The sequence below is a fragment of the Aspergillus pseudotamarii genome (genome assembly GCF_009193445.1).
Source record: "Aspergillus pseudotamarii strain CBS 117625 unplaced genomic scaffold BDV38scaffold_2, whole genome shotgun sequence".
NCBI lineage: Eukaryota > Fungi > Ascomycota > Eurotiomycetes > Eurotiales > Aspergillaceae > Aspergillus > Aspergillus pseudotamarii.
Window position 1 is genome coordinate 611,872 of NW_022475016.1, and position 26,154 is coordinate 638,025.

At 49.6% G+C, this 26,154-nt stretch overlaps 9 protein-coding genes across 9 annotated transcripts; 4 read left to right on the forward strand and 5 right to left on the reverse strand.

Annotated features, from left to right (window-relative positions):
* Nucleotides 1–306: 306 nt before the first annotated feature.
* On the forward strand, nt 307–1,757 carry BDV38DRAFT_267278 (putative cell division protein kinase (Ctk1); the record flags this gene model as incomplete). The annotated part of the gene is made up of 5 exons (XM_032056561.1): nt 307–365; nt 423–525; nt 593–1,423; nt 1,484–1,639; nt 1,725–1,757. The coding sequence occupies 5 exons, from the start codon at nt 307–309 to the stop codon at nt 1,755–1,757; spliced, it is 1,182 nt and encodes a 393-aa protein (XP_031919385.1).
* A 1,877-nt stretch (nt 1,758–3,634) lies between these two features.
* On the forward strand, nt 3,635–6,057 carry BDV38DRAFT_65738 (SH3 domain protein). The gene has a single exon (XM_032063708.1). It carries the CDS (start codon nt 3,789–3,791, stop codon nt 5,859–5,861), a length of 2,073 nt encoding a protein of 690 aa, XP_031919386.1. The 5' UTR covers nt 3,635–3,788; the 3' UTR covers nt 5,862–6,057.
* Nucleotides 6,058–6,683: 626 nt separating this feature from the next.
* BDV38DRAFT_277351 (OPT family oligopeptide transporter) lies at nt 6,684–9,153 on the reverse strand (the record flags this gene model as incomplete). The annotated part of the gene is made up of 2 exons (XM_032058464.1): nt 6,684–8,225; nt 8,284–9,153. The coding sequence occupies 2 exons, from the start codon at nt 9,151–9,153 to the stop codon at nt 6,684–6,686; spliced, it is 2,412 nt and encodes an 803-aa protein (XP_031919387.1).
* Nucleotides 9,154–9,485: 332 nt separating this feature from the next.
* Nucleotides 9,486–10,576, reverse strand: BDV38DRAFT_277352 (D-isomer specific 2-hydroxyacid dehydrogenase family protein; the record flags this gene model as incomplete). The annotated part of the gene is made up of 2 exons (XM_032058465.1): nt 9,486–9,985; nt 10,060–10,576. 2 exons carry the CDS (start codon nt 10,574–10,576, stop codon nt 9,486–9,488), a joined length of 1,017 nt encoding a protein of 338 aa, XP_031919388.1.
* A 187-nt stretch (nt 10,577–10,763) lies between these two features.
* BDV38DRAFT_292007 (putative phenol 2-monooxygenase) lies at nt 10,764–13,250 on the reverse strand (the record flags this gene model as incomplete). The annotated part of the gene is made up of 6 exons (XM_032061898.1): nt 10,764–11,975; nt 12,034–12,263; nt 12,317–12,351; nt 12,407–12,876; nt 12,944–13,157; nt 13,219–13,250. 6 exons carry the CDS (start codon nt 13,248–13,250, stop codon nt 11,016–11,018), a joined length of 1,941 nt encoding a protein of 646 aa, XP_031919389.1. The 3' UTR covers nt 10,764–11,015.
* Nucleotides 13,251–14,991: 1,741 nt separating this feature from the next.
* On the forward strand, nt 14,992–15,709 carry BDV38DRAFT_277354 (uncharacterized protein; the record flags this gene model as incomplete). The annotated part of the gene is made up of 2 exons (XM_032058466.1): nt 14,992–15,006; nt 15,074–15,709. 2 exons carry the CDS (start codon nt 14,992–14,994, stop codon nt 15,707–15,709), a joined length of 651 nt encoding a protein of 216 aa, XP_031919390.1.
* Nucleotides 15,710–16,418: 709 nt separating this feature from the next.
* BDV38DRAFT_277355 (uncharacterized protein) lies at nt 16,419–17,126 on the forward strand (the record flags this gene model as incomplete). The annotated part of the gene is made up of 2 exons (XM_032058467.1): nt 16,419–16,433; nt 16,509–17,126. 2 exons carry the CDS (start codon nt 16,419–16,421, stop codon nt 17,124–17,126), a joined length of 633 nt encoding a protein of 210 aa, XP_031919391.1.
* Nucleotides 17,127–17,287: 161 nt separating this feature from the next.
* Nucleotides 17,288–22,056, reverse strand: BDV38DRAFT_65778 (WD repeat protein). Its single transcript, XM_032063709.1, has 7 exons — nt 21,801–22,056; nt 21,520–21,708; nt 19,150–21,420; nt 18,650–19,093; nt 18,345–18,591; nt 18,036–18,286; nt 17,288–17,956 (listed from the first exon to the last, which is right to left on the reverse strand). Exons 1-7 carry the CDS (start codon nt 21,879–21,881, stop codon nt 17,450–17,452), a joined length of 3,990 nt encoding a protein of 1,329 aa, XP_031919392.1. The 5' UTR covers nt 21,882–22,056; the 3' UTR covers nt 17,288–17,449.
* A 125-nt stretch (nt 22,057–22,181) lies between these two features.
* On the reverse strand, nt 22,182–26,135 carry BDV38DRAFT_65818 (Sfi1 family protein). The gene is made up of 2 exons (XM_032063710.1): nt 25,743–26,135; nt 22,182–25,675 (listed from the first exon to the last, which is right to left on the reverse strand). The coding sequence occupies exons 1-2, from the start codon at nt 25,804–25,806 to the stop codon at nt 22,482–22,484; spliced, it is 3,258 nt and encodes a 1,085-aa protein (XP_031919393.1). The 5' UTR covers nt 25,807–26,135; the 3' UTR covers nt 22,182–22,481.
* Between the last annotated feature and the right edge of the window lie 19 nt (nt 26,136–26,154).

Consider the following 26,154-nt stretch of genomic DNA (forward strand, 5'->3'; position numbering starts at 1 on the left):
CGCCCGGAAGAACTAAAAGCGGACCCGGACTCGGAAGGGGAAGCTAAACCGTATTGAGCTTAGACAGGCTACTTGTCACATGTCCCGCCGCCTTTCTGTATGTATCCACTAGTAAGAGAAAGTTCAGTGCCTGACTTGACTAGTATGGAGTAGAGCATCATGAGTCTAGAGAGTGAATTGATTGTTGCCTTCAAGTGCATTACAAGGATCCGTTAAAATATCTCTAGCCAGCTTGGCTGTAGCACTTCCTTACGTCTATTGAACAATATCTCTGGTGATTGCTATACTTGTCGCCGCGTTTAAGCAATGGCCGATTGGAAGAAAGCCCTTGGCTTCACAGATAGGTTAACAGCCATACAATCGTTGTAAGAGAAGACAACTTTGCACTCTGTACCAGGGCAATGCTCATGCCTAACCCTTAGGACAACGGCTTATCAGCGTGCTTCGTCGTCTGCTGCATTTGCAGAGGCGCAGTCTCAGGCAAAGAGCTTTGAGACCGAAGCTTATGATCAGGCCACATCGAAGGTATGGGCTCCTAGCTATACGCTTCATCTTCCGTCCGCAAATATTTACTCAGTCTTGTTATACGTAGGAAGAATATGATCAATTGTGCCAGACGGCCATTGACGCAGCCGAAGCTACTGGTTCGGCTGCTCCTGTAATTAGTAGCTCCGATCAGGTACAGAATAAGAAAGGGGTAGAGGACTGGCCTGCGGGCCAGGATATTGGACCATACAAGGCATGCCTTCATCATTTCGACGGGCTTCATTCCACTATCTACAAATCCAGGAGAACAGATGGGACCCTGGTTGCTGTGAAAGTTACTGTCCCCCATCTTTTAGTACCACCACACGACGCGAAGTGCGAAGTTCAGCTCTTGCGAGAAAGCGCTGGAACTTATGTGATACCTTTACTTGAAACGCTGAAACTTGACGGAGGACGACTGATTCTAGTGTTCCCCTTCATGAAGCATGACTTTGAACATCTATTGCGACGAGGCATGTTGACTGCTAGGCAGACCAGATCTCATTTGCGCGATTTATTTCGGGCCTTGGCGCACGTCCATGAGTTGGGAGTTATACATCGGGACATAAAACCTTCGAACATTCTTCTGGACTCACCCGATGGACCAGCCTACTTGGCAGACTTTGGGATCGCTTGGAAGGAGGGACATAACGAGACTGAACCAACGGATAAAAAGATTACGGACGTGGGAACCACATGTTATCGACCTCCTGAGATATTATTTGGTTATAAAGGATATGGCACAGCGCTCGACCTTTGGGCGGCTGGGTGCGTGGTCGCGGAGGCTGTGGCTGTAGGGCACAAGCAGCTTTTCGACTCTGGGCCTCTGGGCAGCGATCTCTCGCTTATCCAATCTATATTCCAGACCTTGGGTACTCCTGACGAAGAAATATGGCCGGTATGCCATGACCCCTGCTGAACACATTTCGGTTGGCGCATACTGATACGGCGGTAACAGGAAACCGAGAAGTTTCCAGACTGGGGCAAGGTGGAATTCTATAGATATCCTTCCAAGTCGTGGGATGACATCCTCCGAGGGGCGTCCTCGAAAGGTCGAGACTTAGTAAGCCAACTGGTGCGTTATGAGAGTAGCCAGCGCATTTCTGCTACACAGGTAAGCTTCCCAGGAGTTGAGAACTGTTATAGTCACTCGAGACGGCCTCGGGAAATTTTTGTACCCGAATCTAATACCTCGATAGGCTCTCAGACATCCCTATTTTTCGGCGTGTTAACGGCCGTTACGGAAGACCATCAATCACATGTTACGGGCAGGAAAGATAGGATGAAGAGAAGGGGAAAGAAAAGACCCCATGGGTCCACTGGTTAAGTATTCATATGATGGGAACTGTGTAAGTATAATGTATGACGGTCTGCCGTTAACAATCATGCCGGGTTCCACCGGCATCTTTTAGGCGTTTCAGTATTCTTGACGGCTCAAAATCGAGAGATGATCAGGCCTAAAAAGCGAGGACGGTCGGCACTGACCGACAGAAAAAAAAGAAAAGCCGTCGGTAAAACTCCACCTTCAATGAAATGCCAACTACGTAGTTCGCCTCCGGGGAGACCCTCATCTTCAACGTGGATTACATGTACTCACGTGACGATTGCCTGATGGGTTGTTGTGCGATGAGAAAGAAAAGAAAAGAAAAGAAAAAGAATGATTAAAGATTCAGGAACCCCAGTTTAAGGTCTTCCTGCGACCCACATTCTTGCAGAAACTCTGCCTTGCCCCTTTTCTTCCATGCTTTGCTTCATGCAAGTGAATGAATTGTGAATTGCATTGATCTGCTCATCCCCCCTGTCAACTCATAACTTATCTTGTTGTATGAGAGAAGAAATCCGCCACGCGAGGCTGAAACGATGAGAGCAGACTCAGCAAAGAGGATCAATGCAACGTCTTTCGGGGATAAGTGGATGCCACTAGGAAAGGTCGGAGGAGCGAGAGGCTTGGCTAATTAAAATCACGGGTCCCGTTATATTGAACAGTGGTCGATCTTCTCCAGATTAATCCGAATAAGCGACCTCGGCCACTTGCCATTGCATTGTTCGGATTTCGATATATGTATGTCTGTATATGTAAGCATTCTACGGAGTATTGTACCACGAGAAGCACGGGGGGCCATCTCCTTTTGTTTGGATGCGGTTCGTGGGGACAGGAACAGGTATAACAAAAAGCCAAATCGAATAAAAGGGGTGGGGGAGGACAGAATGGATGGGAAAAAAAAAAGTTCCCAATTATAGAGAATTTAAGATGATTGGATGCAACGTCCATGTTGCGGTACGATACCAATTACTAGTACTAGTAGTACTGCCCGTCAGCGCAAGGACGCTCGTGCATGGGGATCGAGTTGTGCTCGAATAACAGTGGCGGGTGACTCGGCATGGCCCTCGTGTCCGTATTTACCGTCAGATAACCAGGCACCGTACAGCTCAATTTCCCATCTGAGCCAGTGAGAACCAGTAGCAGCCGGCAAATAGTGGGGTAATCGGCATGATTCCCCGCCCCAGTGGGTTAGCGTCGTCGGACCAATACCAGCGGATACCAGACCCTGATTGGGTGGGTTCCCCCTCATTAACCTCCATAAGCTTTGATCTCATTTCGTTTACTTGTGGCCAAGGGGACCACCGCGGTAATTACCGGTATTTTTGCGAGGTAGGGTTAGTATTCAACAGGTTTGGCTGATTTCCCAAATATCCCCCCAATCTGTTGTCGTTCTTCTCCTCTTACACTCTTCTCCAAGTCTTTCTTTCGTTTCTACCCAATCGCCTGGGAATCCCGCACGCTGGGTTCCCTTCCTTTCGTTCACATCGTACGGCCTGGAAGCTCGTTGTCCTTCTTTTATCGACTTGCGCCGGCTAGGAACCAGCCTCTTCAGCGCGATAGCTGACACTTTCCATTCTTTATCATTCTCACGTTTACATTCCTCATTCCTTAACGCGCTTGCGCCACTTTAACTTTCAGACGCGGCCGGCTCTTCTGGCGAGATTGAATCAAAGCCAAATCTACTCGCGTGCATTTCCTGGGCAAGCCCCCATACATTCTTTTGAACTATATCAATTCTACAAGTCTACAAGTACAATCGGCAACCACCACGCCATCTCAAGTGTCGTGGCCTTCCTGGGGAAAGTGAAAGGGACGACGAACTATCCAATCTTTGTGCCGCCAACAGCATATGTCCCCCTGCTCTGTCGTTTGAGCCAAATTGGACCTGGGTTTCAAGTGGATGATATCTCGACCTCTGGTGGATTAAACGACACAAGCCATGGTTCATGCCCATAATCACAACCATGGCCCCAGCCTGGAGGCACGGAGTCCCGACCATGACGATAACGGACAAGAAGTGACGGTGGTTTATGTAACTGCTTCCGCAGACTTTGATGGTCCTGTAGGTGGTTATGTGACAGGTGAAGACCCAAAAACAAAGACTGCGGCTCCCACAGTCGGTGTTGGTCCTGCCGTTCAACAAAGTCGCACATCTACAAAGGAGGAACCAACTACGACTGAGAAACCAACAAAGAAAACTACGGCAGTGGAGACGAAGCCAACAGCCACCGCCAAGATCGAGACGACTGAGACCACCAAGGAACAGCCGACTAAGACGGAACGGACTACCAAGGCAACTGAGAAAGAGACATCCACGGCCGATCAGAAGAACACCCCTACCGCAATGACTACCTTCTCAACAGCTACCTCCTCTACTTCCTCCTTGTCCAATACTGGATTGGAAAATGCTGCTGCCACGCATTCGTCGTCTTCGGATAAATCAGCTGCTTCGTCAACCGCTCTTCCTGGAGCTTCTGGATCTGACGGCCTCACAGGAGGTGCAAAAGCGGGCATTGCGATAGGTGTAATTCTGGGAGTCGGCTTAATTGCGGCTCTCATTTTCTTGTTCATGCGCAAAAAGAAGCAGGGCCAGAAAATTGACGAAATAGAGCCCGAAAATGAGAAAGCATTTGCTGCCAGCAGCGTAGCACCTCCCCCTCCTCCGCCAAAGTTTGAGCCGATGACTCCTACCAACCCACCGCAGCTCAACGTTCGACCGGTGACCCAGTTTGCACCCGATCTCACCCCCTCTTCCACAGGCGCTCTCTCTGCGGCTGGTGCAGGCGCAACTCTTGGAGCAACTGCCGCTGCATCGCGCAACCTCACGGAACACGCCTCACCACCCCACACTCCGCAGTCGACTGTAGGCACCTCGGATCCTTTTACTGACCCGGTGAACCCCTTCAGTAACCAGGCGGAGGCACCATCCCCCAATGATGTGGCCAGGCCGATAACCCCTCCAACTGCCCCTGAGACCATGACGCCTCAAAATCCGGTTCCTGCTGAAGCCGCTGTGGGAACAGCTGCAGCGGCTGGAGGTGCCGCAGTTGCTGCAGCTGCCTCCAAGTCTACCGAGAATGATCATCCTAGTCAACCTGAAAGTTCCGAGCCGAAGGCTGATTCTCAGCCTGAACGTGCGGAAACGAGCCCTGTCAATGCTCCAGACGGCAATGGAGCAACTGGTCCTAGTCCTCCTGTTGTTGCTGCAGTCCCTGCCTTTGGCCCTTCTGAACAGGGTCCACCTCCCCCTCCAGCTCCTACCAATGTGCATCGCGTACAGATGGACTTCACTCCTTCCATGGAAGATGAATTGGAGCTTCATGTCGGCCAGCTTGTTCGGCTTCTCCATGAGTACGATGACGGGTGGGCTCTCTGTATCAGAATGGACCACTCACAGCAAGGTGTGGCCCCTCGTTCATGTCTCTCTTCTCGCCCTGTGAAGCCTCGAGCTCGACCACCTCCGGGGGCTGGCCCCGGCCCACGTGGTCCACCAATGATGGGACCCAATGGCCCTATGCCTCCTGGTGCCATGCCCAATCCTCGTTTCTATCCACCAGGTGGACGCCCAATGTCTCCTGCTCGCCCGATGTCCCCAGCGCGTCCTATGTCCCCAGCACGTCCTATGTCTCCGGCTCATCCTGGCTATGTTGGGCCTCAGGCACCGCGTCCTCATCCACAGCGCCCGATGCCCCCTGCTCAGTTTCCCCCTGCTCCCCGATCATTCTCGCCAGGGCCAGGCCCTCGACCAATGCCACCTCGCTCGATGAGCCCGGGTCCTTATGGTCCCCCAGGCATGCAGCGACCGGAGATGCCTGTCAACCAGCGACAACGTAGCAACAGTGCTGGTGGACCAGTCCCACGCACTGCGGGGTCACCAGGGCCGAGTCCTTTGGCTGCTCCTAGAACCCCACCTCCATCAGGCGCGCTGCCAGCAATCCCAAACCTGGCCCCAGCGCCCGCTCCCGCCCCGGTCGAGGCTCCGGCCCCGGAAAGCAACATGCCACCCCAGTGAGCTATGGGCGTTCGCGCTAGACCATGATCGTCGATTTTCACGGGGACAACGGCTGGCATTGTCGCTAATATGTACGAGACTGCTATGATATCACGTGCTCCTGCAACGAAAGGGCTCTATCCAAAGTCACCAACGCCTTATGTCCCCGCTATCGACTCCCCAAGTTTGTTTTTTCTTCTTTTTTTTCTACCACCTGCTTTAACTTATATTCTGTATGACCCTTCCGTCTCATTCGCAGACCACTTTCATGAGGATTTGTCTGTGTTCTCTTCCGTCTCTTCCTTCACTGCCAAGTGCCTGCACATATCTCACCTGACGGAATATACCCAACTTTGTAAGATTTCTTTCTATTGAATCATGAAACCAGAGAATTTTGGATTACTTTATGTGATTACCCTATTTCTTTACTACAATATATTTTACCTGCTTTAACCTTTCTCCGATGTCTACGTTCGCATCTTATCCATTCAAAACGAACAGTGAACCGTGATGGTATATGCTCTCTAATATCTGTGTTGATGTCAAATAAAGAGCCCGAAAATAAAGGAGAATAATAACAGTGTATAATCGTATAGTTCCCCTTGCTAATGTAGTTCATAGCCCTTCGCTCAGTCCTTCCACCCTGCATAAGAACCACAAGTATCTACTATATCTATGTGATGTAAAATAAACCCGTACTTTTAAAACCCACAAAATCAAAGTAGTACAAAGACTGCCAGCTCAAAACTAACATGCAGTTGCAATGATATGCTTGTATTCATGCCACTGTCAAAGCAACGGAAAATATAAACCATACTCCCAGAGAAATGGTCGTTATCTGACCTAAAGATGCGGAACTCCTCCACTTGCCAGAAGAAGATTAACGATGCTAATGATACCTTCTCCTAGGATCAAACCAGACGCCAGAACCACGACAGTTGAGGATGCCGCATCAGTGTCTTTTATAGTTTGTCCGGGCGTGGGTCCTGCCGCGGGATTTCTGGTATCTGCGCCCTGGGGCTGTCCCTCGTTGGCTAATTGAGTGGGAGGTTCAAGGTCCTGAGCCTTGGCGTGCTTTCGAGACCACCACCAGGAGATCAGTCCGCCAATGGCTCTAGCGAGGGTAAAGGAGGGGACGTTGAAGATACCGACGGCGACGGCGATACCGCCTGGAATATATGATCGCCACCAGGCTGTTGCGTCGCGTTTACCGCCGTTGGCGATGCTGGACGTACCTACCATACGCAGAATAGTGATGACCACGAAAACTAATCCGGCTATCGAGGCGGCTTCCCATGCCATCGGGGGGAGACCTTGGCCCGTGACCAGGCGGGCTGTGAAAATCCAGACGTATGCTGTTGGGGTCTGAAACATGGGACCCGGGACCTCGTAGACGTTCACGTACATTTTGTATACTGCTGTTGATAACACGGCGCCGACTAGACTGCCGATCATCTGGCCGTAGAACTGGGCTTTGGGGCTTGCACCCAGTAAGTGGCCAGTCTTCAAGTCTTGCATCATATCTCCGGCCTGTAGGGCACCGGACTCGGATACTGCGCCAGCTAGAAGGTTGGTGACTAATGCAGTGCGCCGGGAAAAGTGGGAGGCGGGGGTTGCGAGAGAGAAAAGTAGTTGCGTTAGTTTACTAATCCCAGATACTGGGTTCAGGTCCGTCTCGCCGAGGGCACGGACACCCATTATGGATAGAAGAACAGCCAGCAGCGTTGCAAGGCTGGAGAGCAATGGAGACATGACATCACCAAAGACGAAGTGCATGCAAACAACGTTCAATATCAGTGTCAGAGGCAGCAAGATGATCACTGTTCTTGTAGAGATAAGTTGAGATGGAGGGGCATCTTCCTCATCAGTAGCTTCAGCGCGCCTTCCTGCTAGCAAAGCAGGGTGATGGCTTGGTATGGAGGATTCTTCGGAGATAGGGCTCAATGCCGAGTAGCTGATATAATCATGGCGATGAGATTCTCCTGAGCCTTGCGGGGAAACCCGACGCCAAAGACGACTAGAGACGAGCTTAGCCTTCAGTTTGGGGGCATTCTTTACAGCTGGTTTGAGCACTAGCCAGCCGAGGCTAACGACCGAGTCAGCGAGCATAATGGCCAGAGAAACCCATACGATCCAGGCCTTGCTTCCATCATCCCAGCTATCCACAGGACCAGGAGCCCAACCGCGGGCTTTGGCAAATGGGGACAAAATACCCCAACCTAAAACAGCACCAAAGAGCATATGCATACAGGTGGAAGGTCCCATGATAATTCCTTGCCCAACATATGCTGGTGATGGATTGAGAGTCCATAGCCAATTTTGCGCTAACGAAAGTCCGAAAATAGGAATATCACGAACTTGAGGGACAAAGTATGAAAACAACGTCTGCATTTATTAGCACATGAGCTCTATGTCAGTATGAGGAGGTAGTATTGATTCTCACATAAATACCAGAGACTGCGAACGCGCCAACCAAGAGGCGCATCTTCGACCTCCAATCCTTTTGATCACTGCTCTCCTCTTCCAAGGTCGGTTTCCTCAGTAGGATACCGCTCTCCTCCGATACACGAGAAAGAATAGGCGCCTCCTCCTCTTCATCTCTCCCCACACCCATATTATCACTCAGCCTGCCCTTTCCTTTCTCGTCACTCTGTCCGCTTCCATGAAGGACTCTCAGCATCAACGCAGATGCTGTACCGCTAGGGAACTTGAGCTTCTCGCGAACAATGACCTCTTTTCGCAAGGGAACGGCAAAGACAACACCGAACAAGCATACCCCAAGACTCCAGATAACCAGCTTCCAGAAACTTAGTTTCAGCGGTCCACCCTCTCCAACGCCTCCGTCGCCAGAGGGCCCGTCTTCACCGTCCCTTATAAGAAACTCCAAGGCAGGTATAACACCAACAAAGCCACAGCCGAGTGGCATTGTTCCAACCGCCCCTGCCACCGTCTGAATGAGGACATTCTCGATGGGGGTAAACGGATAAGAAAGATGCTTGGAGAGCACTTTGAAGACCGAAAATCCTATCAATGCCGACGGCATTGCCATTGTACTAATCCATCCTGTTTGCAGTCCAAAGTATGTGTTCGAAAATGTGATGAGGGCGCCGATAATGAGGCCAACCAGGAGGGATCTGGGTGTAAAGCTCTGGGCGGAGGTGACCGGCGAGCGTTCCGGTACAGAGGTCGAGAGAAACCCAGCATCGGCATTATCTAACCTCTCACCAGTATAACCGTCAGAATCTCTGAAGCGCGATCCATCCCCAGCCGCCATATTCACCGATTGAGCACCTTTAGAGGCGTTGTCCGGCATATTGATAGTTTGGTAGTCCATCGAGTCGACCGCAACACTAACCCCTCAGCCCTGCATTCCAGATACCACCGTCACAATTGAGATACAGAAAGCTTCAACAATCCATAACGCAAATGGCAAGGATATAGACAAGTAAATAAGAGACGAGAAGGGAGATGGCAGTGACAGGAGTGGGTGATGATAAATCACATTGACGATCACGAGTCCAGCCACACCGATGTGAATGACTAAGCGCCGGCGATAAGATAAGCCTCCCCCGGATTGGTGAGGATTGGTGATGTCACTTTACACCGATAAGACAGCTTCAATTATCTACTTTATTATGGACATCTCTATACCACGACATTGTACCGATTCCCTGTGAACCATCCTTCCACGGCATCTTTGAACAGCTTCGAATAACCTTGAGCGGTCTTCTGTGCCAACCATGCTAAATGGGGCGTCACCACCAAATTTAAATCCTCCGTGCCCTTCGCCAGCAAAGGAGAGTTATTAGGTCCAGCAGGCTCCTTCACGCATACATCGGTTGCTGCTCCAGCAATTCTGTTCTCTCGCAGAGCTTTAACCAGTGCCTCTTCATCTACAACACCACCCCGAGAGACGTTGATCAGAATGGCATGATGGGACATGGCTTCCAACTCTGGAGTCGAGATAAGGTTCCGAGTAGTCTCCTGCAGCGGAACCGCCAGGAAAAGTACCGTGCTCTCCTTGATCACTGTATCGAAAGGTGTCCTATCTTCACCTTCGGGACCAATAGAACTACCAAAATTCTTACGTCCAGAGATCAAGACTTTCATACCTAATCCCCGGGCAAGATTGGCGATCCGTTTCCCTGTACACCCCGTCAGAAATACTTGGCGTAGAGAAGGCTGCAGTAAAGCATGTCATTTGAAATGTACAACATACCCACGCCCCCATTTCCAATAATACCCACCACTTCATCTTCACACGTCAAGGGAGGATCTCCGTATTTATCCAGATACCGAAACATAAGGATCTGCTTTTGCCATTCTCCTGCCCGGGTTTGGGCATGCATATCCGCGAGCCTCCGTCGCGTCGTAAAGTAGAGACCCATGGCATGCTCAGAAACAGCGGCGATGTTTGCCCCTGGGCAATTAGTCACAGCAATGCCCCGTTTTCTGCAGACTTCAAGGTCGACACAGTCGGTGCCAGATGCCACGATCACAATGAGCTTGAGATGCGGAGACTTCTCTTCGGAGAGTGCGATCGCGTCAACGGGGAATGCACATAAGACCAGAATAGAAGCATCGTAAATTCTTTCATGGAGATTTGCTAGTGTTGTTTGGGGGTACACTGTCTTTGTGTACGTATACGGCTCGGGAAGGTTGAACTCTGGGATCCGGACAAAGTCGCCTTGCAGAACGACCATGTGGTGGTGGTTTGGCAATTGTGGAGGGCTCATCTTTTGCTTGCTTGATTATCTTACTGCTATGAATCACTTGGTGTGTTATTTGCGTTGTCAATGTCGACTAAAGGACCGAGATTTACAACTCGAATTTATAGGTTCGGGAACCCCACGCATAAATGGTCACGCACACGCACGCCCTAAGGCTGACATTTCTCCGGTGGGTCTGATAAGCAAACAGTTAAGTCGTCGTGCGGAGTAGTAACCATAAATGCCAGATAATTTTAATCCCTCTCCTTTTTTAAGCATATCTGGACGGCGTAAAATATTACCTGGTAGTTTTGTGGTAAACATATGGATAATGTGGCTGCTTCGCAGTATGGCCACTGTCGAGGATGTATGTACCTGAGTCCTTCTAGAAATATATATATACGATACATCCCTAATTTAGGCCTGCTATTGAGAAACGGTAGACCACCTACCTCTCATCAAGCATTTACAGGAGAGCTCTCTGTTTGGGGGTCCGGAAAATCCCTTCGAAGTATTTTGACAGCCCCTCAACGTCTTCTAAGTCCCCAATCCATCCGATATATTGATCTGGCCTCAGGGCAACAACGGCACCTTTTAGTCGATCAACTCCCCACTTCTCATATACCCTTCCGTCACACTGCAAGTCCCAATGGCATTTCTCATCACCCCATATTTTATCATACTTCCAGCCGTTATCGTCATCGAAAGGCCGTAGGGCCTCGGGGAAGTCAAATAATTGCACATCCTCCAAGGGCGCACTATGAATGGTAACCACATCAATAGTCGCATGAAGCTTCGCAGCCTTGCGTGAAAATCGCCGTAAAACCGAATCAGGGGATGCCAAATACTTGCCGAAGGTCAGCACCCGATGCTTCTGTTCCTCTGCTCGTACATCACCAGCGAGGAGCAAAATACGGAAGCGACCATCGCTCTGAAAGACCCGGGTTGTCCACCGGGTTATACCATCAGCTTGGTTGCGAACCTTGGCTGAAATGAGTTTTTCTCCCGGTGACAGGTTTTTGGCTATTTTCTGCCCGTTTTTATGGACTAGCGGACTGTCTCCATAATGGGACAAAAGGCCTTCGGCAAATGGCTCCACCGAGTCGAGGACCTCCTTCATGGCTTCGAACTTTGCGTGGGCGTCCGGAGGAGGAGAGCCTCCCTGTTGCTTCAGGAACAGCGGCGACCAGCGGCGATCGAAATCTACGAGCATCTCAGCGAGCCGGCGGCGCTCGGGTTCATATGTGTCAAGGATGGAGGCATGGGCTACCCCTTTTGCGACGAGGGCCACTTTCCAGCCGATGTTGAAGCCGTCCTGTAAACTTATATTCATGCCCAGTCCTACCTTCGGGGAATGGTTGTGGACTGCATCACCAGCGAGATATATGCGGCCTTTGGTGAAGTTCTGGGCAATTCTTTGACCAATCTGATCCAAATGTTTAGTACGATAGTACTGTGAAGATAAATCGACACAAATGGCTTACCTGATATGTTGTCCACCAGTCGCAGACCTTGAAATCAAACTGAAACGGCTTCAGCATCTGTTGCACCTTTTCTCGCATCATGTCCAATGTGATGGACGATCGATCAAACCGCCCCGAGGAGATGTCGACCTCTGTTAGTGGGACGTAGAAACGGACCAGCTGCCTCTCTCTTGGAATGACGAGGAGTGCTCCGAATTCACTTGACACCGTCGCCGCTCGGCGCACATCGGCTGGCCCTGGATTAGTTATGTAGTTCGTGTTGTAAGTGAAGCTATTGACTTACGAAAATTGGTGATAGGAACCACATCCAGGACACCCCTGTGGTGAATCCGTCAGTCACGAGAAAGCCTAGGATAGTTGAGGAAGACGGTACCATATGTGCTCGGTTGTGGAACCTGTGAAGGGGATATCCAACTGTTTCCTGGTCCAGCTGCGGCCACCATCACAACTGATGAGATATTTCGTCTTAACTATCTCAACTGTGCCTGGCTCATGCTTTCTTTCCGGGGTGAGGTCTTCTACGTCATCCGGTGCTACATTGCCACGAGAAAGAGACTGCGAGCCACCATAAGTTGAAGCAGCGCCTAGCTCTTCTTCAGTGAGTGTCCTCAGCTTAACCGTGATCGGGTATTCTTCATGGTTATTCTCGAGGCTTGCATCATACTCAAGCGACTCGGCAGCGACACCTCTCTCGACCACAAGGTTGGAGCTGTCTTTGATCGCATCGAGGATATAACGCTCGATTCTTCCTTGACTCAAACCATGCATGCGATAGGGCGCACTGTCGAGGCTTTCACTGCGAACCTGTTTTGTTCGCTTCAGATTTCCATTCTCGTCCTGCGCCTATTTGGAATGGTATATTAGTTACGCTGCCCACCCCACAGGACCAACGACGAGAGATGGAACGGACCCAGAAGCAGAACTCGGTGATTTCCACACCTTCATGCAAGACTCTGTGCTGAAACCCCATGCTATCAAAGAGCTCCAATGTTCCGGCCCTCAACCCATCAGCATGGCCACGGAATACCTTAGTGGTACGCTTGTCAACGATACGAGCATTGACACCACAACGAGCCATCCAATATGCAGCGGCTAGGCCAGAGGGACCAGCACCGATGATAAGTCTAACCAACAGTCATCAATATTCCGAAGAAGCAAAAATCCAGGCCTTCCCAGCGAACTTACACATCGGTGTGAGATTCGGGCACAGGAGCCATGGTGAAGGCAATTGAGCTTCGATCTGTGCTGGTAGACGTTTGGTGTTGTCTGTTTGGATTTCTGCCTACCCGCTATCGCGGAATGAGCTTTTATATCTTCCAATCCATTCTGCAATTGACTTGACGTCTATTAATCGGAGGTATTGTAGCAAGTCTCTCAGTCGGCAGAGAGATGTTCCCTCGTTCCGCTTACAAAGCGATAATTGCGTGGTACAAAGTGCGGTCTAAAGCAGACGTGCATGAGGCCCACCAGTTTCGACCAGTCGAGTTCACCAGAACATGACACGTAATCTCACGATAGACCCATATGCAATGCTATTGTCTCTTTGAAGTTAGAAAACCAAGCAGACATAATACAACCTAGTTAGATGGAGTAGCCACTAATGGCAGGAGAGTCCCAAGGGCCAAGAGGTCTAGTTCTGCAAATCCTAGGGCGTGCATATATTTCTCCGGGGTATATCCAAGGGCAGCTCTTGCAACACTCGACTAACTACAACGGGGCATGTTTCTGGTCTAATAGCGAGAATTACTCTGTAGTATCTCCATATGTAGATCGCACTCCCCGCAGACTTTATTATGTTTTGTTAGGAAAGTGTCAAATAGCGTTGGCGAATAGAAGTGGAAGAAGGTGACTGGACTATGATTTTCTAACAGTGGCGTTGACATTCTCATGACCCTCGTTACGTTGCAGCCAAGCTCTCCGTACCTCCTTCTGTCCAGAGAGGATCAGACTGAGTGGACTTCATTGCTCCGTGTTAGCAATCATCGCAAGTTATAAGTTGGTGATAGCAGTGTCGATGGTTGAGTACGGTGCAAGGCTTTGGAGATATAGACCAAGTGAATCGATGGTTGGTATGCCATCTCTTATAGTATACCTCATTAGCTAAGAACCCTTCTTTCTAAAATCCGTAACGACCGGTTATAATCTCTTGAAGTAATACAAATGTGGCTAGAAATTTGTCCCGGCGACTCAGGGAGATTAGCCCTAGAAGGTCATCTCAGACATTGTAGGAGTGGTTTAGAACAAAAGGGCTTAATTCTCAAGGGCTAAATTTTCCGCCCCAAATGAGCCATATTTGAGACTGTTCGAAGGATATGCAGGTACGTATTTAGGGGTATCGTGGAAATAAACTGTAGAAGTCAGACAAATTTACGGAGGCATTTTAGGGGACATAGTATATTCCTTCCGCACTCAACCTCGGATAGCTTCATTAGAAGGAACAATTGACTTGAAGAAACTCCAGTCACTCTTGCGTATTACTAACCAAATTTAAGGATTGTTTATTTCGACGGGGTTCAGGCCGCGTGCCCTTGCATAAGGGTAGCGCGATCCTTGCTTGAGTTTAGAGACGCGGAATGACAAGTAGGTCCGCTGTGTCATGCAAAGGTTAATGATCTCCAGGGTACTCAGGCAAGGTAGTTCGAGTTCAGTCAAGGATTAAGTATCCAGGATACATTCCAGTGAATGCTTATAGAAGTTGCCAATGTATATCCAGGATAACCAGTTCAGCTCCTTCATTCCTTAGGAGAGCGGACAAGCCAAGAAAAATGGAGATCGTTATTGCGATGGAAAAAAGGCGCGTCGCTGGGACATATAAATAAATCTTGAGCCATCTCTGAGAATACTCATCCTTTTCAGCACAGTTGTTGACATGAAAAAGAACTCTTGAAGCACATTCAGTGTAACAGAGACCCAACACCTTTGACTTCGACTTTCATTACCTCCGCAAATAACCACAAAATGCACTTCTCCACGGTATGTACCATAAAAAAAAACAGTCTTGAACTTTTCAATAGTGCCAGTGCTAATAAGTAGAATAAAGCTCTTCGCTGCCTCTCTCGCTCTCGCCCCAGCCGTCTATGGCAAGGGCCTAAGCGTAGTCGAAGTCGAGGTTCATGGCCACGACAATTGTCATGTTGGAAGACTACCTGGAAACAACCTCGAGGAGCACGAGACCTTCGACGCCAAGCCGAAGAAGGTCTTCCCGACTGAGAAGTCCTGCGTTAAAGTCAAGCTGCCTGACCATGACGAAGTCGATACCTATTCCTTTACTGTCACTGCTCTCAATAAAAAGAGTTTCCAGGAGTGCCGCGGTCTGGGTGTCTACGCGAACAAGGAATGTGCCGGCAACCCTGACTGGGTTGTACCTTTCCACCCTGGAGAGCTCCATGCCTCCAGTCCTTGTCTCCCTGAGTACGGCTTCGAGGACTACGTTTCGCTTCAGGTTATTTGCAATGACGACCCAGTCCATCGCGATGAAGGAAACCACGAGGAACATGGAGAGGGAAACCAAGAGGGCAAGGATGAGGGAAACAAGGAGGGAGAAGGAGAAGGAGAAGGAGAGGGAGAGGGAAGCAACAAGGGGGAGGAGAAGGGCGAGGGTGAGCAACCCCACCGTGAAGCTGAGAAACCTGCCACTCAAGATAAAAATTCGATCCTTGGTAAATTGGGCTTGTAAGCGGTTGTGTGTTGAGGAAAAGTACTGGATACTCTTCATCGGTGTGTGGGTGATCGTGGATGATGTATCATTATATTACTTTCACAAACGGCTTTTATTTCCTAATACCTAATATTCTTTTTTCTTTCACTTCTGTATGCAGTTAAACAAGAAGATTTGCTTTCCAATCAAGCTTTGTGGGTGGTACCAAGCCAGTACGCCACATTTCTTAAACGTCCCTGATCCACGGCGCCATACATACTAAGATATGTACACGAAACAAGCACATGCGTGTCATGCCAAGTTGCAAACCCGACAGAGGTGCCGTTAGTGTGGAATGAAGCGACTGGAATGTTTGCACGTTTCTATTGCTGGGAGCCAACGACAAGAATGCAGAGCGGCGGATGCTTTTTCCCATGACGATGAAACGTTTAATGGTTCACATATCTCGAGTAGGCAGAGTATAATTCCTCACGTACCAGGTATGGGGCGTACTTTCACCTCGCGATTGGGGGACACGACCCCCGGAAGTAGATGTCGATCTTCCTGCCCTGTGGGAGTATTTCGGGGAAATGGGCCCGTAGTCAAGAGAATGTGATATATATAATGGCCGGGCAGGCCAGAAGTTGAAATGAAGATTCCCATCTGACTCTTTTTCTTTGTCAGCGTTGCCTTATATCCTGCTGTCGTTTGTTGTATATACGATTTGACTACGAAGCACCTCTTCAGTATGCATTGGACAAATGTAAGTGAGAGCAACGACTTTCTATATCTTCTGAGCAAATCACATATTGGACTCGAAGAAGCTAACACAATACAGATCCTTCCCCTTCTAACTCTCGCCCAATCGCCGGTAACTTCAGCTCTCAGCGCCGCCCGAGTATGGGTCAACTTCTCTCCCCAGTGCCCAGCGGACGATCACTCCTCTTACCCAGATGATCCCATTCTCGAGTTGCATGAAGAATTCACAACAGCCGTCGACGTGGTCGCCCGGAAATGCCAGGAAGTTCCTGTTCCTCTTCGATACACCATGGAGGTAGACCACGTCTCGATTGACGCAGAGCTCTTCTGGCAGGATAGCCTAGACCAATGTACCATTGCTGTGCACGAGTTGCCGGGCTGTACTGAGCCACCACTTATACAGAAGAAGATCGGACATGGGGAGGCACTCAGTGAGTGTGAAGAGCGGAACTTTGCCACGTTCACTCAGGTTTGGGTTAAGTTAGAGTGTGAGCAGATGAAGCCGGTTCATCATGGCATAGCTTCTTGGTACCATGGCAGACTTGCAAATGATACGGAGAGTGCTAATAGTACTGGAACCCATAATAATACTGGGAATCACAATAGCACCGGTTCCTACGGTGGAACTGGTGTTTTCCACAGCAGTGTTTGGAAGAAGATATTGGGAAACCGTCGGGCGCGACTTATGTCGTCCTGATAATAGTTCGTTGTGTTACACGCACTTGTTGGGAAGCTCCCTTTTGATATGCGTGTGTTTGATATCCGGGATTTTGTAGCGTGTTCGTTGCTTCGCTGTTGGTTGACGATGTTGAATAATGATCACGATTGATATGGTAAAATTGCATTCGTTTGGAAACCCCCAAGAACCATTGAGCATTGCCATTCATAGTATACAATTCATCCCTCTGAGAAAATACATGTAGCACCAAATCGACACGAAAAGTTGGCTAATAACAAAAACGAAACACAATATTTACCGACAACGCCCAATTGCTGCAAAGCACAGATAAGTGAATTTTACTAAAACCCAAAGCTATCGAGTAGTGAACTGGGATCAGGCTCGTGGAACATAGTCGGGGGTGGTTGTGGTTTCTTTGGCGCATCGTGCGACTTCGAAGACGGTGACAGGCCGGTCTTGATTGGCAGGTCTGCTACCACGAGACTGCTTCGTCGTCGAAGCATCTTCCGGTAATCAACACCATTCTGCTGCAGGTCAAATGATACTTCCCTCGCTGCCTTGGCAGGTGGAGGCTCGGCCAAGAACTCCCAATGGCGCACCAGGTTCAGTGCGAGAAGGTCACAACCCATTCGATCATAGAGACGCGCGTTGCGGATAACGAAGCCCCATTCTGCTGGACCAGAGACTTTAGATGCGCCCTTCAAGGTCTGCAATGTTTTCTCACGAAGCTGTTTGTATAAAACTACTAGAGCAGGATCGTTCGATAGGTACGATTTGGCATGTAGTGGGATCATTCCAGGGCTTCCGGGAGAAGCAGGTGTAGAAGGAATGAGTGTTTCAACGGGAGACTAAAGATACCAAAATTATCAGCATAAGGGGTCAGGAGGAAAACTAGGGAAATGGTGCCTAGTTGAGCGACCGACTTACAATTAGCGAGCGTACAGCCATATCACGACGGCCCAACATCCAGAAAGCCCAGGAAGCCATCCATCGGTTTCCGTCAGAGGCAGCTTCGGGTAAGACCCTCTCTTCCAGAATTTCCTTCAACACTGGCCCGTCATCCCCTTCGTAGGCGCGTACAATTGCAATAGCGAGCTGGAGATCGCCGACTTGATTGATACAGACCATAGCAGCATCGCGCAAGTGATCTGCAAGAAGGAAGAAGGCCGCCGCATACTCTGAAAGAGCGGTTAGCGTATTGAACGGACGCAGAGCTTCTATATGGTCAAAACTCACCAAATCTGCGCTTCCCAAGCAAGGCATATGCATTTTTCAAAGCGGTTGTTTTCCAACGAGGCTCTTGGAAGTTATTTGCAAGTAAACGCTGAGTCGCAGCTTGCTCACGATTCCATTGGGCCATGCGCCAGAGACCCTGGAGAATGTTCTTCTTCCCGAGAGCAATGTAATACAGTGAACAGTCAATCGGATTCTTCTCCTCGGTTTTAGTGTACTCATTCCGGGCAACCACTTCCAGTTGAGCTCGCTAGCAATTGTCAGCACGCAGAGCCCTAGGGGCAGGGCATGTGTCATAATATACTTACAATAGCCGTGGTATTCGATAACCACATGAACAAGCCGCTCTCTCTGGCTGCCTTCCATACCATCTTACCGCCGAACTGTCTCGATACAAGGTCTAAAAGGATATCCTGGCTACCACTATGAAAAGCCCAGACGATTTCTCTCCAGGAGACTCTATCTTTATTCGCAACGCCTTGCGTTCTTCGCAACATATGCTGCCGGAAAAACAGCAGATAGCGGGCAGCGTTGTCATCCATTGACCGCCGATGCTTTTCGACAGTGGCAACGCATTCGATAGTATCGGCCAGGCGGAATTGCTCTTGGCTGGAAAGTTGTGGCAAAGCAACCCTAGCTAAATTTTCATTGAGCGCAACAGCAGTGTTTTCATCCATGACAGATGGTTCATCCTCCAGCGAAAGATCTTCGTACGCGGAACGTAGTTCCTTGGACGACGCTTTCTGTGAGGTCTCCAAACTTGTTAGCTGCACGGCTAGATAGTACAGTAGTATCTTAACAAACTCACATCGTGTTCCAAATAGAAATCCTCCGGGGACATGTCCAAGAAGCCGTCGAGGTCATCACCTTCAGTATAGAACTTGAGCTTCCGGTGCAACCTTATCAAAATGGAATGCGCCAAATTACTCTTGCCACTGAGGATACACTGCGCCAAGAATTGGGGGTGAAACACAGGCAACGGGCCATTCAGCCGGCTGACAACCTCGAATAGGTCTACAAAGCCTTGGCGACGCGATGGAATACGAAGTTGTGAAACTAAACGATCGTTGGCATCGATTTCGTTGTCGTACACGAAAAGTTGGTTTCCGGCTCCGATCACAAGGTGGCCATTGTTAAGCCAACACGAATCTCCAATAGGATGAGGTGTAAGGTCCCGAATCCAGATCTCTCTGACTTGGGTCCAGGAAGGTCGAGCGTCAAGGTAGTCATAACGAAGCTGAGATAGCAGGATGACTTTGTGGGGAAACCCAACCGCAAGAATGGATTGCATATCTGGTGTGGAAGTCCAGTCCAGATCACGGATGATATCTTTCTGGCCAAAGTGCTCCTCATACTCCAACTGCGCGCCATTCGTATCCCAGACTGTCAAGTGGCTACGGTCCTCGTCCACAAGAGCTGCTTTTCTGATGGAGCTTCCACTGGCAAGGGATGGGTTTGCTATTCCCGTTTCAACTGTTGATGTTAATAGCCATTCAACCCGGCTCTTTTCTCTGTCGACCTTAGCAGCCCAGGTATGGACAATACCTGTCCGGGTATAAGACAACGCTATGTCGGGAGAGAATATATCGAAGAACCCAGACATTTCAGCTTTAGGACCTGCAGGGTCAACAGGCAAGATGTATGACATATCCTCCTCAAGGCCCAGATTGAAACTGCAGAACTTCTGTAAGCAGCATTGGGAGCTATGCGCTCCATTCGCTTGCTTTGTTGTAGTTGGGAGCCGGATCTCCCAAGCTATTCCGTTCCTATCGGCCCCGATCGTTGCTATATACACTATTCCCTTTTCCGTCGTGGGGATCGGGAGAACACAAAGTGGTTTGCTTGATAATTGGAATGTCGACGCAGCAACCTTTCTGGCATGGAAAGAGCGTAGATCCCAGACCGAAATTCCATTATGATGGAGATTGACAAGGAAATCTCCATTCTCAACCACACATGTGCGATGAATGTGTTCATCTGAGTATAGGGAGCTTTTCCGGATAAGCATCGACCCGCTATTCCTTCGTTTCTGTTTCCAAATCATCGCCTTGTTATCATCTGTACGTGAAACAAGAGTATCGCCGATCGCATTGCGGACAATCTTTTTGACAGGGCCATTGTGTCCTGTCCAAGATGCTTTCAGGGCAATCCGGTCTTTGCGTGGGCTCGGATCGAATAATGTATCGACTTGTGAATCATACCATTCAATACGGCCATCGAAGTGATGCACAAGAATAGAAAGCGAATCACCTAAATGTGTGTTTTGAAATGCACATATTTGGGCATAGTCCTCGTCTGCAGACAGTCCCCGCATAAATGAGATATTTAGGCCTTCTACATGGAGGATGTTGAAGGCATTCAGGTCAGACTTGGTTTTAGAGCCGACATCCTCAAGCGCCCAGGCCGACATGTGGCCTTGGCCATCAATCACAACGCAGATTTCGGGGCTTTTGTTGGCGACTTCGATTATATGCTCTAAAGCGTGGTTTCCCTTGTTCCCTGCAGACCTCTGCACTGCCCGTTCGGTAGCCACACAGAAGTCTCTGCTATCAATGATGAAGCCATATCGTCGAGACATATCCCTTTGATCCGCCGTATGCCTTGGTTGGACAGAAGCCCCCATATCGATTTGTGTCCATAGTTGTAGAACGGTTGGAGAGTGATGTTCCATCATAGCCCAGATCCTGATCTTGTTGTCGGCACATAGGGTGTAGAGAACAGTATCGATAGATTGCTCTTTATGAAACGGCTTACGCCAGTGGACACCCGTAACGATTGTAGGATGCGGAAGGTACGACACCTCGAACCGAACATCGTCCGCGCCAAACGACAGCCGTCGCCATACTTTGACTAGGCGGTCGTAATATCCAGTCGTAATCAGCAAAGTTGAGTCGGGAGAGAACTGTGCAAATTTGACAGGGTTCGCAAGCTTTTGCTTCCACACTGGACGCGGCACATCGTTCAGAAACCACAGTGTAAGGTGAGAATTCCCTAGGAGTAGCTCGTCGGGGGAGCCCCATGACAGGGTCCGGATCGTCTCATCATCGTTCTCGTAACGGAATGTATGGACAAGAGACCACTATACCCACAAAATATCAGCATTCGGTCCTGCGCTTCCACGAACCGCAACCGGGCTGTGGATATCTAATCCCTTAAACCATCCCTCATGGTAACGGACCTTTAAGGTTTCGTGCTTGATGCCGTACGGCTGGTAAATGAAAACATCCGGACCGCCGCACACAGCAATTTTGCCAGAGGCTTCATCAATCGTCACAGCTTCTAGAGATTCGGCATCGTCGACGTAGATGGTTTGCAGGAGGGTGTGGGGACCGCCGAGGATAACCAGCGCATGGCCGGAGATGTAAACCTGTAGTGAACAAACGCAACAGATCAAGTGTTAGCAGAGCCTGCCCTTCGCGCATGATTCTATTCGAGGACTGAATTGCGGTTTTCCCTTACGACGACACGGAGATCATCCCACAGCGCGGTGCTGAAAGACTGGAGCTTCGCTCGGGGCCTCCCCGGCAGTACCGCTCGCATAGAGGCGGGTAGTTGTTGAGTGTCGCTCGTTGCGCTCAGTATGGAATTACACCATTGCTAGGAACCGAGATGGGAATGTTCGAAACGAGCCTCGAAAACATCAAAAGGCGCAGGGAATAATGTCGAGGGTTTTTCACAAATAGAGTAACGGAAGGTAAGCTGGAGCTCGGGGAAGTTTAAAGTGGTCGAGTTAATCGAGGACTACAATTAAATTACGTTGTTGTTCCGCCCACCGCTCCACTTGCCGCCGTGTGACTGAGCCATGTGGACGTCCAGTGACGTCCGTGACCTGATTTATATAGTACATAAATACGGCAAACCAAAATGAGGTATGTAGCTGTGCGTTATACAGCGTTTCAAGGCTGCAATGAACTATATACTCGAACTGGTCAATACTAAAACTAGGGTCAGAATCTAGAGCCAGCTTTCCAACAACTCAAATAAGCTCCAATAAACTACGCGCCATCCATGCCTTGCAAAGTGGGGTATCAAAAAGGAAAAGAAGCGCCAGCCTAATGCCAAACAGCGCCAAAATGGAAACGGAGAACAAAATAAGCAAGACACTGTACATCCAATATCGCTTTCCTAGATTTCTGAAATCTAGATCCGTCGATTGGCGGACCTTCTAGCGTCCGTAGGTGATTCTGGCTCCTCGTCTACGAACCGAACGCTCGTGGCTAGAGAACTGCCCCGACCATTACGGGTTCGTGGGTTGGAGCCAGATCTCGGTGCCGTAGTTCCTGCACGCAGAAGCCGACTGGCGAACGGCGTGTATAACGGTGTTGCAGGAGTCGTCGAGACCTGGGCGAGTGCCCTTGCCCGTACGGCCCGCTTAGACGGCGAGGTCAGGTAGTTAGGGGTGGTCACTGGAGTTGTCGAGACATTTTGGGTATCCACCACAAAGTTGTTGGGTTTGAAAGGCGTCTCAGTCTGATACCAAGGGTCGAATATAGATCGATTTGCCCCGAGACTCCCATTTGGGCCGTCGAAGTTTCGTGCAGGGGTAACGAGTGGCCTCGGAGAGTCCCGAACCTCAAGGTTCACTCTCAATTTCTCCAACCAGTGGCGGAACATACTCCTTGAATGCCGTCTCAAATTTCTCTCTTTCATAGCCTCCGCTGTCTCATTGGTGCTTCTGATTTGGAAAATACGGAGACTAAGTCTGCGTAGGCAAACGTTCGCCTGCCCCAAGATATGTACACGATACATACTGTCTGCTTGCTGATTTAAACGGTGGCATTCCAGCAAGGCCTCTGCCAAACGTATAAACTGGTCGTAAGCGACTCTTCGCGAATGATAGACTTCAGCTTCGTAATTATCCTGAGTTCGCTTTGCAGTTTGCACATGCCATCGATGCAGGAGTTCAGACGCGATGCTCAGTGATTTTCTTCGGCTGAATTGCAAGGCCTGTTGTTCCATATCAAATACATCATGGGCCCTCGCACGCCAATTTTCCAGAGCGTTTGCAGCAAGGTTCATCTTGATCTTTCTTCGTGTCTTTGCGTAAGCTGCTTGGCGGCGCCGCTTAGCGGACTCCAATGCCACTGTATGCCATTTGCTTAGTGTCCTCGTAGCTGTAAAGTAGAACTGTGCATTGCTAGCCCATCCTTCGAGTTTGACCACATGTTGTGATTTCGATCGCCAGGCTATCAGCGACTCTTGAAGCAGTCGTGGTGCATAGAATTCAAAGGCAACGAATTCTCGGTGACGCTGAAGCGCGAACTGGTCTCGCCAGCAGATTAGCTTGGCCTTTAGCAGCTCTTCATTCCGACGGTCTTCGTGCACTTCGGCATGGTCAAGTAGACGAGTGTAAGTTCGACGGACATTAGTTACAAATTTGGAAAACACTTCGCGCGTTATGCGTTGATCTCGAATCCGCTGCATAAGAGAGAACCTCTCCGCCAATATCCATTTATACATCGTTTCGATTTTCAGACGTTCTTCAATCCGCGCACTAAGGGCCTGACAGCGGAGCAGGTCATTCCAAGTTGTCCACGAGTTACGTAGGATTCTCAGATGATTCATTTCTCTCGCGTGCTGCAGCATTCGGATCCGTTTTACCCACTGAACATATGCCGTTTGGAGGATTCGTCGATCAACCATATCAGATACACGAGAAGCGGCAGGAGCAAGATGGGATTGGATTTTCCATTCTCCAAGAGTTTTGTGCAGAAGGTGTTGACGCTGCTTGACTGCTGCCTCCTGTTTACCGGTAACGATCGCTTTAGACCTCCGAGACCACATTTGCCACGCTGAACTAAGAGCTAGATGTTTGTTCTTGACTTCTATCTCATGGTTGCGTTCTCTGTTTGTTCGAAACTTCCGCAGCCAGTACAGCAGTGACCGCCGCTTGAGACAATGGTCATACCATTGGGGAGCACGCCGTTCGCAGAAAGACCAAAACCATCTCCAATACATGCCGTGTATTAGTTTTCTGTTGTGGGCAACAGTCACCTCTTTCTCGGAATCCTTTATATGATGGACCTTCCTCTTCCAGATATTGAATGGTCGTCGCAATGCGAATCTCTGGGCCTTCAACTCGTTGACAGCTGTTATTTCGCGCCATGCGTTAAAGTATTTGACACTTAGCACATGTCTTCGCGCTGCAGAAGTCCTTGCTACTTCTTCCGAAGCGACCTGCGCCCAGTGGGTAAAAGCTTTGGTTACGAGGTAAAGATCGCGGGCCCGCGAAGCGCGCTCCTCTAGATGCTTAAAAAAGCGGTCGGTTTGTGCGGCTCGCCGTTGCGTTTGAATGATCGAGTGCCATGTCTCGAAAGCTTGACGGAGAAGCGTGCCTCTGTCGCGATTGATGGCGACAACTTCCATATGCTGATGGCTTTGTCGAGTTTGGATGGCTTTCTTCAACCATTGTGTAAGTAACCGCCGGTTAATGGCACGTTGACGATACATGTTAAATGTTGATGCATCGCGTAGCAAATCGGAGAGCGATGGTCTATACAGCAATTCCAGTGGAACTTCGGGCTTTTCTACAGAGTCGTCACCTTCAGCCGATACGGATGAACTCTCTGCATCTCCGTCAGAGCCTTCTGAGCTTAGTGAGTGCCGTGTGCGAGATCGGGAGGCTTTGGCCATCCTCTTTGAGCGATCTCGATCAACAGCAGACCTGGCATGTACTCCATTGGAGACATGATCTTCATTATTTCGTCTATCCGTATCCCTATCCAAAAGATCCATCTTGTTCATAAGGCGGCGTCCAACATCTAAGAACTGCGCAATCAGCTGAGTTCTGTCAGTCGAATCAGCCTGCTTAGTGAGCGCTCGTTTTGGTGATGGCCTGGTACTAGGGAATTCGGGCTTGTCAATTGGCAGACGGGATAAGGAAGAGCGCGAGCTTGGGCGATTGGCGAAACTCCTTTGCGTAGGGTCATCACCAACATCATACATGGAATTGAACGATGCTCGCCTCTTTGGGGTCGGCTGTGTAGTGCCTTCTCTATAAGCGGTGCCGCGATCGACCTTTGCTTTGAGCCGGCCATCTGTCGAAGGCACACTGTCCGCATAAGTGTCATTGCCTTCATCTTCGTCTTCACCAAATTCAATGACTATTCCCATCCGTTCAAGTAGGTTCTCGAATTTCTCAAAGAGGGAATTGCCTAAGATATTCTTGCTCCCCATCTTGAGTAAGAAGCGCAAGCAGGCATAGCCTGGATCTGGATCCACGCCATGTTCTGCGATGACTTCATCGTACGCTTTGAATAACACTCTGTATGGAAGGCGCTCCACCTCTGGGTCTCGCTCAGCGCGGGTGATGACTTGATAGAGAAGGCCGACATCTAACATATGGGAACCGGTTATTATGCAAGTTTCAATGAGGCTTCCCTAGGATCACGCGTTACGCACCTTCGTCTGAAAGCGACGGGTCTTCATAGGACAAATGTCTACGCTGAGGGGGTACGGGAGGCATCGAACTGTCCGCGACCTAGGGCGCGTTTTTCGCAGAAAGGTCATGGAGGCGGAAAACGAAATCAACCATTGCGAGGCACGGGGTTGGACGTGAAACGAGAACCCATGGGCCTCAAGCCTGCCAGTCAAAAATAAGAGATGGTAAAGAGGATCAAAAACGAAGCCGTTCGCTGAAGCAATTGGACGGCTGGCTTTGTCCCCAACCTCCGATAATTGTTTTGCTTGTCGCGCGGAACCCAACGTGGAATGTAGAGATCATGTGATGCGGTTATGTAATATCCTGTTCCCTCAGCATTGCATCAAATCACTTCAAGATCAGGCAGAGGAAAATAGTAGCAAAATCAAAAGA

What these genes read in the sequence shown, in the direction of transcription:
- BDV38DRAFT_65738 (XM_032063708.1), top strand. Translation starts at nt 3,789, where the DNA reads ATGGTTCATGCCCATAATCACAACCATGGCCCCAGCCTGGAGGCACGG.
- BDV38DRAFT_65818 (XM_032063710.1), bottom strand. Translation starts at nt 25,806, where the DNA reads ATGCCTCCCGTACCCCCTCAGCGTAGACATTTGTCCTATGAAGACCCG. An exon ending in CCCGTCGCTTTCAGACGAAG is followed by an intron (nt 25,676 to 25,742) that starts GTGCGTAACGCG and finishes CCCATATGTTAG; the next exon opens with ATGTCGGCCTTCTCTATCAA.
- BDV38DRAFT_65778 (XM_032063709.1), bottom strand. Translation starts at nt 21,881, where the DNA reads ATGCGAGCGGTACTGCCGGGGAGGCCCCGAGCGAAGCTCCAGTCTTTC. An exon ending in TCAAGCACGAAACCTTAAAG is followed by an intron (nt 21,421 to 21,519) that starts GTCCGTTACCAT and finishes TTGTGGGTATAG; the next exon opens with TGGTCTCTTGTCCATACATT. An exon ending in TGGCTGTACGCTCGCTAATT is followed by an intron (nt 17,957 to 18,035) that starts GTAAGTCGGTCG and finishes TGGTATCTTTAG; the next exon opens with TCTCCCGTTGAAACACTCAT.